General features: G+C 37.4%; 1 protein-coding gene and 1 long non-coding RNA gene across 8 annotated transcripts in view; one reads left to right on the forward strand and one right to left on the reverse strand.

The window, feature by feature from the left end:
* LOC140697695 (uncharacterized) overlaps positions 1–13,984 on the forward strand; it is a 30,721-nt gene that overhangs the window by 13,343 nt on the left and 3,394 nt on the right. Inside the window, exon 2 of the long non-coding RNA XR_012074922.1 lies at positions 10,440–10,553. This is a non-coding gene — a long non-coding RNA (uncharacterized lncRNA). The remainder of the gene's footprint in view (positions 1–10,439; positions 10,554–13,984) is intronic.
* CDK19 (cyclin dependent kinase 19) overlaps positions 1,352–13,984 on the reverse strand; it is a 138,684-nt gene continuing 126,051 nt past the window's right edge. For all 7 annotated transcript variants that reach the window (XM_072965738.1, XM_072965739.1, XM_072965733.1 and 4 more), the window contains 5 exons: positions 11,203–11,275; positions 10,497–10,594; positions 9,670–9,748; positions 8,749–9,015; positions 1,352–5,690 (listed from right to left, as the gene is read on the reverse strand). In XM_072965738.1, coding sequence (XP_072821839.1) covers positions 5,559–5,690; positions 8,749–9,015; positions 9,670–9,748; positions 10,497–10,594; positions 11,203–11,275 — 649 coding nt within the window. In that variant the 3' untranslated portion in view covers positions 1,352–5,558. The remainder of the gene's footprint in view (positions 5,691–8,748; positions 9,016–9,669; positions 9,749–10,496; positions 10,595–11,202; positions 11,276–13,984) is intronic.

Here is a 13,984-nt window from a genome sequence, read left to right on the forward strand (position 1 = left end):
AAAAAAATGAAATTTTGCCATTTGCAACAACATGGGTGGACTTCGAGGGTATTATGCTTAGTGACGTAAGTCAGAGAAAGACAAATACTGTATATCACTTACATGTGGAATCTTAGAAATACAACACACTAGTGAATATAGCAAAAAAGAAGGCGATTCACAGATATAGAGAACAAAATAGTGGTTACCAGTGGAGGGGGGAAGGGGAGGAGGGATAAGATAGGAGTAGGAGATTAAGGGGTACAAACTATTAGGTATAAAATAAATAAACTACAAGGATATATTGTACAACACAGGGAATATAGCTAGTATGTTATAATAACTAGAAATGGAATATAAAAATTTGAAAATTGTGAATCACTATTGTACACCTAAAATTTATACAATATTCTGTATCAACTATACCTCAATAATAAATATATATTTATAAAATTTTAAAAAAGAAAAAAGTAATGCCTATTTCTAGCATTTTCATTATTCACAAAACAAAAACACATTGGCTCATCTTGGTCCATATACAAACACAGGAATTCTATGCCAATGTACAAAAATGATGCTAATGACTCACCATAGTAAGTGTCTACTCTGTGCTGGGCATCAGGCTAGCTGTTGGGAGTGCAGCAGGAATAAAACGCAGGCCCTGTCCATAAAGAACTTACAGTTAGCTAGGGAGATAGACCTGTACCTTCAAGTTCTTTTCCCAGGGGTGATAAGGGGTTTGTGCAGTTGTCTGCTTTCTTTTACCGTGGTGGCTGGTAAGAAAGGCAGCTGGTGGTCAAAGAATAGTTTTGCAAGAGAAGCTCTATCCTACATGTAGCACAGTATTGAATATACAGTGTGTCAAGCAGTGAAGCATTTGGACATGTGCAATATCCATTTTCAATAGAAATGAAGTTTTGTGTTTATGTCACTTAAACATTCTTCAGTTCACTCCATGATTCCTGTGACCATTGGAATAACCACAGAAGACTCATCAAGTAAATTATAAGGGCAGACAGGTACAACAGAATGTCCTTATAAAAGGAGAAACTCCTAGTGCCACTGTGCCCACAAATCGCTGCCTGTTTTTTTTTTAAAACGTCATTCTAATTTTCACTTAAAAAAAAGTGATCTCCTCTAGAGATGTTTTAAAAACCTGTAACTTTGCTTCTGAGGTATTTGCAAGCCTCGCCTCTGTAGTTTTGTGACATCATAAGCGTCCTGAATAAAACAACATACTGCAGCTCACAGGGAGACGCCATGTCTCCGCAGGCCAAGTGTACCCTGAGAAGCTTCGAGGAGCACACATAAAATTTTAACACCAAAACTTGTAACAGGAGTTTTTCCTATACTTAAAAAATCCACACTGAAACAAAGTCAATTAAATTTTATTACAACCAAGAATATAAAATAAATGCAATGTAATTTATTTCATTTTAACAGTCATTTCAGGAAGGATGTCAGGACAACTCAAAAAGCAGGAAACACTTGGCTCCAAAGTGGTAGCGTGTCCTGCACCCCCCAGAGCAGGCCTTGCTGTGGGTCAGCCGGTTCTGAGTGCACACCTCAGCGCGCCGTGTGGGAAGCATACACAGTCATCTCTGTGATCATATAAAGAGGGATGCGTGCAGAAAATGACTGAAAAAAGAGACAAGGACAAGTACACTTCAAAAACAGGAATTATGGGAAATACAAACTAGGCAGTTTAGAAAGGATATACTACATAACATATATAAAAAGTACTTTAAATTGTTGTTAAAAAGGACATCTTCAGTCCAGATTTTGTGTAATACTTTTAGTGTCTACACAGACAGATCTTTAAAAAAATTAAATAGTATTAATTTACTAAATATTTAGGAGATAACAGTGCATTAAGGATTTTTTTTTCCATATAATACATACATATCACTCCTTTGCAGTGATAGCATAGAAGAGTAAGTATGGCCTTAGGTACAACACATTTTTTTAAAAATCCTAAAACAATGAACTTTGTTTTATGATATTTGTGACTATTCTTGAAGATTAAGGAAACCTAACAGCTATGTTTCATATAAAATATTATTTATACTTGAATCCTTCAAGCCTCCTTTAGTCTAACTGCCATTTCACTGCCTGTCTTCATTCCCTAGAAAGATACCACCACAGAGTTGAGGATTTTTAATTTTCATAGAATATTCCTTCATTGTATAGTTTGTTACATACACATATTCAAAGCAGATTAAGCTGCAAGTCTTATTGTCCAACTACTTTTTCTTCTCCTTTACCTTTAGCAGGGAAACAGCGTCATTTTAGAGGCATACAACTAGCAGTTGCTTCATCAGGAATGAGGCAGTGACCATGTTGGTACATGTCCCTTCCCATTCTTAAATGTAAATCGTGTTTACAAGAGCAAAAGAGTAGTGCAGAAGGCCAAAATTCTAAGTACTAAAGTTTTAAAACCACACAGATATAAAAATATACATGTCCTTGGTTTCTGTATGTTACTGCATGAACTATTTCATCATAAGGATTGTTTCAGCCTCATAGTGTCAGCCCTGCTACCAAGCTACCTTACTTACTCCTTAGTACAGCTGTCCTGAAACTCTAGAATCCCTTTTCCCAAACACACACCTTACCAGAAAGCTAACTCGAAAACTGATTAGTGGCATAGAGCAGAAAAGCTTCACTTTGATTCCTTCCTCCCTTCCGTAACCTCCCCTGGTTTAGATAGTTCCATAAACTGGGGGATGTCCCCCCTGCCCGCCGCATTCTCAGAGGACTTGACAGTAGTAAATTTTTAAAGAGGAATGTGGTCATTTGGGGACCACAAGGGTCAATTTTAGCCTCAGAAAGCTTCACAGCTCTCCAAGGTCCCACGGTTTTAGGGCCCATAAGTATTTTAAAGGCTTTGTTCTCCTTTACAAAGGAAAGGAAATTATGAACCAGAATTACTTCAAAGGGTAATGGGCACCAGTGGGCATCACAACTCTGAGGCAAGAACACAGAAGGAAAGCGCCAGTACCAGTCAGTGACCAGAAACTGTCATGTGTGTAATGGGGATATCTGGCTGTCCTATGTACAGAACACCAGGAGCAACCGATAAAATCCCCTTACAGTTTCTGTATCAGTTCTGCTAGTAAAATTCACTACAAACACGGTAAGCAGGGTAGTCCTGTGATCATATGAGCACATATCACAAGAATTTACATTGAAGTTGTTTATGCGGGATTAAGGGGCATGGTATTTGGTTCTTGCACATATTTGGGTTTGTCTTTTACTAAATGTAAGCTCTCCTTGAGGGCAGGAACAGAGCTTCTGTTTTCACTGTAATTTCCTACAACCACTTCGTAGAGTGTGTTCTGCCTACAAGGACCACCCAATTGTTGTTGAAAGGCTGCTGTGAACATTTCAAATATATATTAATGCCTGTGGTGATATTTAATCGCTGGCTTTCTTGAAGGTAGATAAGCATAGAAACTTCTCCATAACACTCGTTTATTATAGAGCAAAATCTGGAGAATAACTAAGTGGGTTAAAAGTAAACAAAAGGACCTTCATATTCTAAGATGGTGTCATTTATAAGCCAGTCATCCCAGGAAAGCTTCCTGTCATAGACTCCATCATAAGCTCTTCAGGACAGGAAGAAGGCCTTGCCCTTTGTGTCTCCCCTCCAGCATGATATTGGGCACCTGGTGAGGGTGTAGTGAGCATCTGACCATGGTGAGGCTTCAGGGCACAGGGTGGAACTGTGTACAGGTAGCTACATTATGCAGAGGGCTACTAATTTCTCATTTTTAAAAATGGAAGCGGTAAATTACCATGGAGACAAATTCTTTCCAATGGAGCATGTCAACTGTTTCTTTTTCAGTGTTGACTGATGAGTGTTACTTACAGTCTTTGTTATTGATAAGCAGTATTATGCTGAGATCAGTAAGGTCCTTGCTGGCTACAGTATCACATCAATAGTGCAAAGTGTAAACTGGCTTCTGTCTAAAATCTTACTTTACTTGTATGTGGACCCAGAGTATCATAACCAGGTAGATAAGTTCACAAAGAAGAGTTAAAAAATGCATATCACTTGCATATACAACAATCAGCTATTTCTTCTAGCTCAAGAGAACATTTAAAACAAGGCTGGTGCTGCTAGTAGCATTCAGAAGAACACAAATTTCTTGCCCCTTACATTACAGTGGGAGCTCTAAGTCTACATTTCCTTGTGACTTGGGGAGCTTCCTTACGCTGGCTAAGAGAGAACTCACTGGCTAAGAAAGAACTCAGCCTCTAATTCATAGATCATGGAAACGCAAATGTGCATTTCTTTATCTAATATAATCATATACTATCTGCCCATAGTTTTTTAGGCACAATTATTAAGTTTTCTCCTAGGGGCAAAAGAAAGCATTCAGTGCAATGAAAAGATTCTTGATAGAATTAAGTTTCAGTAACAACAGTGAAATTATGCATACATAATACATACTTTAAACATGAACAAAACCTAAATTTTTAACATGCTTTAAAAATAGTCACTCTATGCCTAATGCAAATATGAATGGAGAACACTGCTCTTTATTTTAAAAGCAGATTAATTTGCAGGCTTCTATTTGAGTACCCTTGATTATGTAAGAAAGGTATTCAAGCTGACCCAGATGTGACAAAACCAACAGTTCTTTAGAGAAGCCAACTTTATGTACAATACACACTAAAAGCTTTTCCTTCAAGGGGAAGCAAAACATCCTTTGATCAACATTACTCCTTAAAGAAATCCTAGTGCAGTTAATATTCTCTTCAGTTTTCTGGTGTGGGTCACCAGAGGACTGTATTTCATCAAAGCTCTTGAAACCCTTTTTAAAGTAGACTTAAGCTACATGAAGGTTAAAATTATAATTTTTAATTACTGAATACTATTCAGAATAAGATGATTCTGGGAACTAAGTTCCATGATGATTATATAAAAATTATTTCAGTTCTTCATAGCATAAAGCATAGTAACTGCAAAGATCTAGGCTGTTTTTGGTTGCAGGTTCCCTCTGTCCCACCACTTGTCTTTTTATTAGACCTTCCCTGAAACTAGATAAATAAAAACATAATAGTAAAGTACTTTGGGACAGTAACAGTTCCCGTTTAAGACTTCCATGAGCAAAACAACGTAGTGCCTTAAAAGGTGCGTATTTACCTATGTTGCTAGATCAGTTCATGAAGTATAAAACTATACACCACTGGAGTCCTGTTTCTAAAACATTAAAATCCTATTAAAAGAGCTTTGAAAAGATAAACCATAGTGATTGCTACAGCATGAGAAAGGTGCACCAGGAAATCCTTCCAAAAAATGCTGAAGGTTACAGAAGTTAAGTGCTGGGATTAGATCAGACGCTTTATCAGAGAAGTCACAATGGAATACATGCAGGGAAAGGGTGTTGGGGAAACTTCACAAAAATTTCTTCAAGTCAATAAAGAAGAGACATCAGTCAGTCCTGCAAAATGCTTAGTATATAGTTTTCCTCCTAAGTGGATGAGTTTCAAACGGCATCATAGTTTGCATTTTTGGTTCTTTTCAATGCAGACGTCATATTGCTGGAGTCTGTGCTCTGGGCTGCAGCTGGTCAGTAGCGGTGGGCCTGGTGAGATGGGTGGTACTGTGCGCTCTGCTGAGATGAGGAGGAATAGCCTAGTGCGCTCTGGGACTGCGAGGATCCCTGAACGCTGCTTTGGTAATTCAGGCGAGAACTGGAGTGCTAGAAGGAAACAGGAAAAGGGAATTACCGATGGAGGAAGGGGATGGCCCGAGATGTTAATCACAACAGGACGGAGAAATGAGCCATTTTCATCAGAGGCTCCCGGTTCTGATCCATGGGAGCTGACAGCTAATTTAGTTTGTTAATACATTTTGCTGATTTGAAGTCACAGCCTGCCACCACTGTAACCACATGTTCTGGCATGCATGAAATTTGGCTGGATTTCTTTGGGAGATAAGCTACACTGGCAATGAAAGGTAGAGGGGAAACTTCTGCTGATTAATTCTGCTTTGTTATTCTTTGAATAACTGAGATTTGCAAACAAGAATAATCAATTTGGCATAGTGAATCGGTGATGTTCATAATGTATATTGATGTGCTGTAAATTTTCTCATCATAAATAACAAAGTTGTGATTAAGAAATCATGTTTGAAAGAAAAGAGTTTTCAGAGGTAGAGGCTAGAGTGGCATCAGCAATACCACCTACGTGAGAAAGCAAGGTGATGGTGGGTGGGATGTGGCAGCAATAAGTGGTTTTTATAAATGTCAAGTAATATTTACAATTTTTAAAAATTCATATGTGAAAATGCCCTCAAGAGAAGGTGTATTTCAATTGTATTTGTATTTCAATTGTATTTGTATTTCAATTCTGTGTATTTTTATTACCTTAAATGAAACATTAATCTTCATAGTGCCAGGGGCAAATATGAAAAAAATACGTAAAAGAAAAACTCAACTATAGAATAAAAACATGATGCTTGGATAAATACAAGCACTGCTGGAACCAGTGCCTTTGGCCATGCCCAGAAAGCTGGTTCCTCCTGTGAGCGAAGTGGGGAAGATCATACATAAAAGAGCTACTGCTTGGAGTTAAAAATGTAAATGACCTTGAGGTGGCACTGGCAGTTTAAGGAAGAACAAATCAGTAAGGTTGCCCCACTCAGTGCACAAAGGGCAGCCTAACTGGACTTGCAACATCTGGTCCAAGACAACGGAGCAGTAAGATAGTCTTGGTTAAAAATAATCCCTCTTAGTTCTTTCCTATGCTATATAACTCTGACTAGTGTTGCTATAAGAAGCCTTTCCAAATTCCAAATTCTGTGTTTTATTTTTAAATTTATTATTTTTTAAAAAATGTTCTTTCCATTCACAAGGCCTACAACTGCTAGGCTGGCTATGACTGCTTTTACTTTAGCAAAGTAGACTCAGCACAGCAGCTTCTCCATACTGGATAAAGACAAACATGTCCATAATGTGAGAGCTGCAGTGGGACTTCCTCACCCCTCACGCTAGTGTCTCCAACTAGCTAGCTGAGATAGCTGCCCATTTCACAGACACGCTGTTTTATTTTTAAGTAGGCAGCACAGTATGGACAAAGAAAAGCGTTTGAAGAACTCTTGGATTTGAAGGGAATAAATACAGTATTTAAGAAAACTGTTCATGATTGACTACGATCAGATCTATGTAACACAATCAGAAACACGAAGATGAACCAGTATATAGTAAAGGCTTGTTGCTCATCTAATAGGAATAAACTAATGTTAGGGGGAAAACTGACTTTATAATAAAATTCAGGTCCATTCATGACTACCATCCAAATAGCAAGCTGCTTCTAGGACATCCAGCGGATGCCTTGATTAGTTTAACTGGAACCCACAGAAGTGCTAGTATATGCCTCCTTTGCTTACAGGGAAGCTTCCAAGAGAAATTTTCCAAGTAGTTATGTGAAAACACATTCGTGTGTTGAGATATTCCAAATGTAAAGCCAGGTTAGACAACTATTTATTTAGTCTTTCTTGTTAATGTTTCTCTTGATTCCAGTTCCTAATCAGTGAATTTATGTCTTCCTTGCCTGTGGTTTTGTTTCCTATTATCTCTATACTAAGTGCTCCTCCTCCACCAGTTCCCTGAGGGACTATGGTTCTAACCAACCCCCTTTAATTTTAAGTTTTTTCCCTTCTTCTTAGATCTTTTCTTAGCTTGTTTCTACTTGAAAAGTCCCCCTCCCCACCCCCAAGATTCCCTACGGTTTTCGCCAGTATTTTCACCTCTCTCCAAATACCAATCCTTAGACACTTTTCCTTTAATTTCACAGATTAGTAGTATAATTGTAGTTCTTTTTAATTTTAATAACAAACAGTATTTTCTATCCTCAAAATTATCTCTAGTGAGATTTAACATTGGTTCCTGAGAAGTCTCAATCTTAGTCTCTTTCTCTTCTATGTTTATGGGGCTCCTTGCTGATTATTTTCTCCCAGTAACAGCAAATCCTTCTCAAGTATGCCACTTCCTTTGTTCAAAATAAGCCACCACCCCAGTCTCTTTTCAATTGCTTATCTAAATATCTTTTTCTGACCCAAACCTGATAAGCAGCTATAAGGTAAAAGGAAAAATTTTCTTTGAGGAGGAGATGCCTGCCTCACCTTCCCTCCTCAGGGTTTCAGGATAAACAAACGTCAAGAAACAAAATACCTTGCAATTGCATGAAATGACAAAAATCTTCACTTTCATATAATGCCCTAAAAACAGGATTATACAGTTTGTGTAGTCAAACTTTATAGTTAAGTACTACTTAATTCTAAAAGGATCTATTATAAATCTACTTCCCATTTCATGAAATATATTGTTAAAACAAGAGACAACAGGCTCACAATGGAGTCACTTGTGCTAAGGCCATGTCACCAAACCAAGACTTCATACCTAACCTAAGTGCAGTTCCCGCCACTCCCAAGAATGTAATCTTACCCAGTCAGTCTGGAATTGCCTGGTCAGCACTGGTGAGATAATCTATCTGATGGACCCCTGTGGTCCCCCAAAGGAAGGCGACCTTGCCTGACACAATCAGCTTTGTTAGAATAACTTCCTTGTCCCACCTCTTTCTGCCTATAAAAGTCATCCATTTTGTACAGCTCTTCAGAGCTGCTTTCTTTTTCCTAGATGAGGTGCTACCCGATACATGAATCACTGAATAAAGCCAATAAGACCTTTAAAATTTACTCAGTTAAATTTTGTTTTTTAACACTATGAACACTAAAAAGTACAAAATGCAGGAGAGTACCTGATACTCTGATGGCATAACAGGCCCGCCTGAGTTTGCACCTGAAGGCCCTAGCCGCGGTTTCTTGTTTGGAGGCACCTGATTAAGGCCGGAGTCCTGACTGTGCTGCAGCCCTGCTCCAGCACCCCCGGCCCCGGCCCCAGCCCCTCCTGCAGTCCCGTTGGTCTGGGCGCTGTTCTGCTGCTGTGGGGGTGCCTGCGGAGGGGCTGCTGCCTGCTGTGGAGGGGCTGTGGGCTGCTGATGTTGGTTCTGCTGCTGCTGTTGATTCTTACAAAGAAAAAAAAAGGAAGCTTGGTATGAATCTTACATTACATGATATGCATGTGAGACTGCTGACCAACCTGGGGAGCAACCCACGTGGAACACCAAAGTGACTACAGTGACTGGAGAATGGTGCAGCCAAGGAATACAGTATCCCCAGAAGTCAAAGTACTGAGCCCTGAACAGGACTCCGTCTCTGAAGTTCATTTAGATTGCACAGTCATCCTCCAAATCAGCCACAGACATCCCACTAAAGACCGCAGGCACACAGGAAATAGTCAGCAACTCATTAAAACAGCTATCATACGCTTTTCAATCATGATTTTGGAAAAGTATGGGTATACAGGGAGGGGCCAATTACGATTAAAGAATAGAATGATGTTTTGAAAAGCAGCCTGCATAAAGTGATGGTAATGACACTGAACAACCAAAAAGCAAGAATTAAGACTCAGGAAATAAAATCAACTATAAAGCAAATCAGGAAGATCATTTACCTGTAAATGCGTATTTCAAATTGCCAAGTACATCTACAATAAGGTAAATACATACTTTATGCAATAAAAGGCAGTTAAATGTATAGGAATTATTAAATTATCCTTCCCTAAGTTCTCTCTTATCTCCCTCACTCTCTGGATAGGAAGTGTACTGTGCAGAGTATACCTTGTCTCCTTTCTCTTCAGGCTCATCTTCATTAAGGAATTCTCGTTTGGGGTATGGAATCTGGCAGCCAGCAAACACACTAAAAATCATAAAAAGAAAAAAAATTAACTCATGTCATGACCTAAAATCTACATTGACCTTGTCCATTTAAAATTCTATTTTTTAAATTTCCTACTCTTCATCTGTGGCTGGTATTTGCTGGATGCCTTTCAACACAACTTAACTGAAGCAATAAGAAAAGAACAATTTGTTGTCTAAGTTTTATACTAATTGCCATTTTCAATAACAAACCTTAACTGGAGCTAGCTAGTTGACATATATGACATAGAAATTTCTCCACTCAAACTTCATCAACACTAAAAATAACTGAATTTGTATTTGTGTCAACAATGAAAATAATTTTTTTCCTCAAGTAAAGCTGTACCTCTAATAAATCCAAGCACAATTTATATTTGTGAGTGTAACAACAATGGGGAAATGGAGGGGTTTGGTGCAGCAGACACACAGAATTTTAGTATCTCAGTTTTCTTCTGGTTTGGCGTAAACTGTTCCAGCTGACTGATCTATAAAAATCCCATCTGTTCTCAGCTTTAGCTTTTATCTGTAAAACTGATTAATGGCCATTCCTAAAATACTTGTTTTCATTCACACCTCTCCACAGTTTTGCCTCTTTCAAAATACAGGACCTTTCACTTGACTAGTTTTTCTCTGAGGCAGTATTAACAAAGAAAGGAGAATACTTCAATAACGAGTGTTTTTCTTGCTTTCAGCCACGAACCAACACCGTCAACCTGGAACAAAGCACACAGAAAAGGAAGGGTACATACTCTAATGTTGGCAAGGGATCCTCCTGAAAATAGGGATCCTGCAGAGCCTGCTCTGAGGTAATTCTCTTGGTTGGATCCATAGTAAGGAGCTTCTGAAGCTAGAATAACACATAAATTGATAGCACATGAAAAATTTGTTTACAAGTCAATGTTTTGATTTTTTAAAAAAAATTTTTGGGAGGTAATCAGGTTCATTCATTCATCTATGGAGATACTGGGGATAGAACCCAGGGCCTCTTGCATGCTAAGCATGCATAATGGTAGGTAGTCATTATGTTTGGTAATAAATAGAAACTTTAAATTTTATGTAGAAATGGAGTCTGTCTACATGGCTTTGGTCTTTATGTTGAATCAACTGATTTCTTGGGTTAACTGGGTGACTCTCTACCCCACCCCATTTTTATTTTTGTATTAAAGTCTCATAGAATATCAAATGCCATTTTGTATACAGCTCATTGCAATATTAATATAGTACACACATCTATGTGAAATTGGCAGAAATCATTAGCATAGAAGCCCTTTTAGAATTTAATTTTTTTTCTGCTGAGAAACCATTGGAAAAAAATTAAGGCTAGAAGTCAAGGGTGGCATCTCAAAAGAAAAACATTTCATTTCGCCCCAGCATCCGCCAATTTCTTTTCTTTCTAAAGAGGAAGAATAGCTGGAACAATTCCATGGGAAGGGGTCAGGTGAGAGCTGTGCCTACCAAGAGGAACACTTTGCTGTCGGGCTTGACCTTGTGTTTCTCCATGTACTTTATGAGGCTACTGTTGGCATACCTGCGAAGACAGGACAGTTACACATTAGTGAGAACACTCACACAATTAACATTTTTTAACAGAAAGTTCAAGATTGGTTTTCCTATAAGGTATGTGTTAATTTAAACCATTGTTTTTTCTGTTTAAAAAGGAACACCTGACCAAATATCCATAAATGTGTGAAGAAATAAGAATTGTTTATACACTGCATGTAAGAGTTTATATTGTTACAGTCACTTTGGAAAATAATTATGCATTAACAATTAGAATTGAAAATGTGAATATTCTATGGTCCAGCAGTTCCTTTCCTAGGTACATACTCTTAAGAGATACCTTTGCATCTGTAAGTCAGGATCTCAACCCTCAGGCTGAGGGGTGAATAAATGGGTATTTTATTATTTTAAATTTTATTATTATTATATAATAGACTACATATTTTCATCATATATGCTTTCCTATATATGAAATATTTCAAATTTAAAAGGTCATAAATTAGATAATATATATTTATGGTAGATGTAGTGATATAAAGTACAAAGAAAAAGAATCGAAATCACTTGTAATCAAGCTATTCAGCAATAAAAAACACTGTCAAGATTTTGATAATTTCCCTCTGGCATTTGTTCTATACAAAGATATGATACAAATATAGAGGCGTTTTTGTTTTGTTTTTATAAAATTAGGATCACACTCTATAAATTATCCTAACTCTTAATATTATTTCATAAACATTTTTCCCTGCCAAATGATCTTTAAAATTATTACTTGTAGTGGTTGTATATTTTCTCCTGTTACCAATGATGTTTGTTTCACAATAGCTATAAAATGCCAGTCCTTGGAGGTAAATCTGGTACACATCACAGGGAGATAATACTGTACAGCAGGTGAGAATCAGAGACTCCTACTGGACTCCGACTCAGTCATTTACCAGTTGTGTGATCTTAGGCAGTTAGTTAACCTCTACGACAGCCTTAGATGCCTCATCTGAAAAAAATGAGGGTTATAATTATACCTACCTCATGGGATTGATATGGGGAACATTGGCAAAATGTAGGTAAAGGGCTTAGCACCATGCCTGGCACAAAGTAAGTACTTGGCTAGCTATGTGTGGCTGCTCTGATTGCTTTTTCAAGATAAATTATTAGACTTATTAGGTCAAAGGGTATGTACATTTCAAAGCCTTTAAAAATTTTTTAATATAGGCTGGGCTTGGCTCAGGCTCCTCCCCAGCAAGGCTGCCAGGCTCAGCGGGTGCCTCAGCGTCCTCCTCCACATTGGAGCCCCCTCAGAGCCTTTTTTATGTGCCCTAGAACTTTGCTACACAAACCTGATCCTCAGATCAGTAGCACGGGCACCTGAGAGCCTGCATGAGGAATGCAGATTCTTGGGCCCTGCCCCAGGTTCTGAATCAGAATTTGCATTTAACAAGGTCTCCAGGTGATTTGTAGGTACATTAAAATTTGAGAAGCATTCACTCTCACCAGTAGCATAAAAGAGTGCCCATTTTGTTATACCCTTGCCAACACTAGGTATTTTTATTTAAAAAAAACTTTGCCATGTGTATTAATTAAAAAAATTTTTACTCCAATACCAGGAATATTTTTATTGGCAGGTAGCCATTATCTTTGGTAATAGAAAAAAACTAAAGTTTATGTAGAAATGGAGTCTGTCTGCATGGCTTTGGTCTTTATGTTGAATCAACTGATTTCTTGTGTTAACTCCAGATTTTAGGTTGTTTTTATCATAATATAAAATGTCTTGAAGTTGAGAAATTCTATTATTCAATTCCCATTGTGGTTTCTTCTTATTTTTCCTAGTATTAAAGCTAAGATGAATTACTTGTTATTTTCTGAATTATCCTCTTCCAGATTTGCTACAGTTTAGGAGCTAAACAGTTTTCAAAGTAATTCAAACTCTCTATATACATTACAAAGCATTTTATCAGACCATGTTTATTCAAACATTCAATTCTTAAAGTCAACTTACTGATTTCCTTTTAATCGTATTTCCACCTTGCCTTCTAATGAGCTATAAGAGCTGATATCTTGCAAAGATTACAGAAACTTCCATTGTTATCCTTCTTAATTCCCTATGAGTAATTTTTTAGATATGATACAATGAGAATAAGTTATTATTCTTTTACTTTTTATGTCATTTGGGATAACATTTTCTGGAATTTTTTATTATATTTTACTTTAGTGACTTGTATGTACTGTATTAGATTTAGCTAATTTTTAATAAATTCCTTTTTGTCTTATTATTAGGAGCCTGCTTTTATGTGGATAAAATTGTTTGCTTAGGAAGTATGGGCTCTTATCTCTACAATTTTCCTATTACTTTTCTAACTGAATTTTATTTATCTTTTAAAATTTCTCTCCTTTTATTTCTGGTTATTGTAAAAACTGTCATTTTATGTAAAATTTTTCCTTTGGTCTCTAAATACTATGATAAAATGTTAAGTGCCTTCATTAATTTTCTCCATCTTCTACATTGTTAGAGTATCTTCAATTACTTGAACCACTTTTCATTTAATTTGACAAGTAACTAATGAGCACGCACTATGTACCAGGCCCTGAGGATACATATAATGGTGTATAAAATAGGCACAATCCATATTCTCTACAGGGAAAGGCAGATAAGTGTTCAAAAGCCAACTATAGTACAAAGTGATCAGTGCTGAGAGAAGCAGCACAGGATGTTAGAGGAGTGCGGAAGGGGAGGCCTCCTCAG

Source organism: Vicugna pacos, chromosome 8 (assembly GCF_048564905.1).
Source record: "Vicugna pacos chromosome 8, VicPac4, whole genome shotgun sequence".
NCBI classification, from domain to species: domain Eukaryota; kingdom Metazoa; phylum Chordata; class Mammalia; order Artiodactyla; family Camelidae; genus Vicugna; species Vicugna pacos.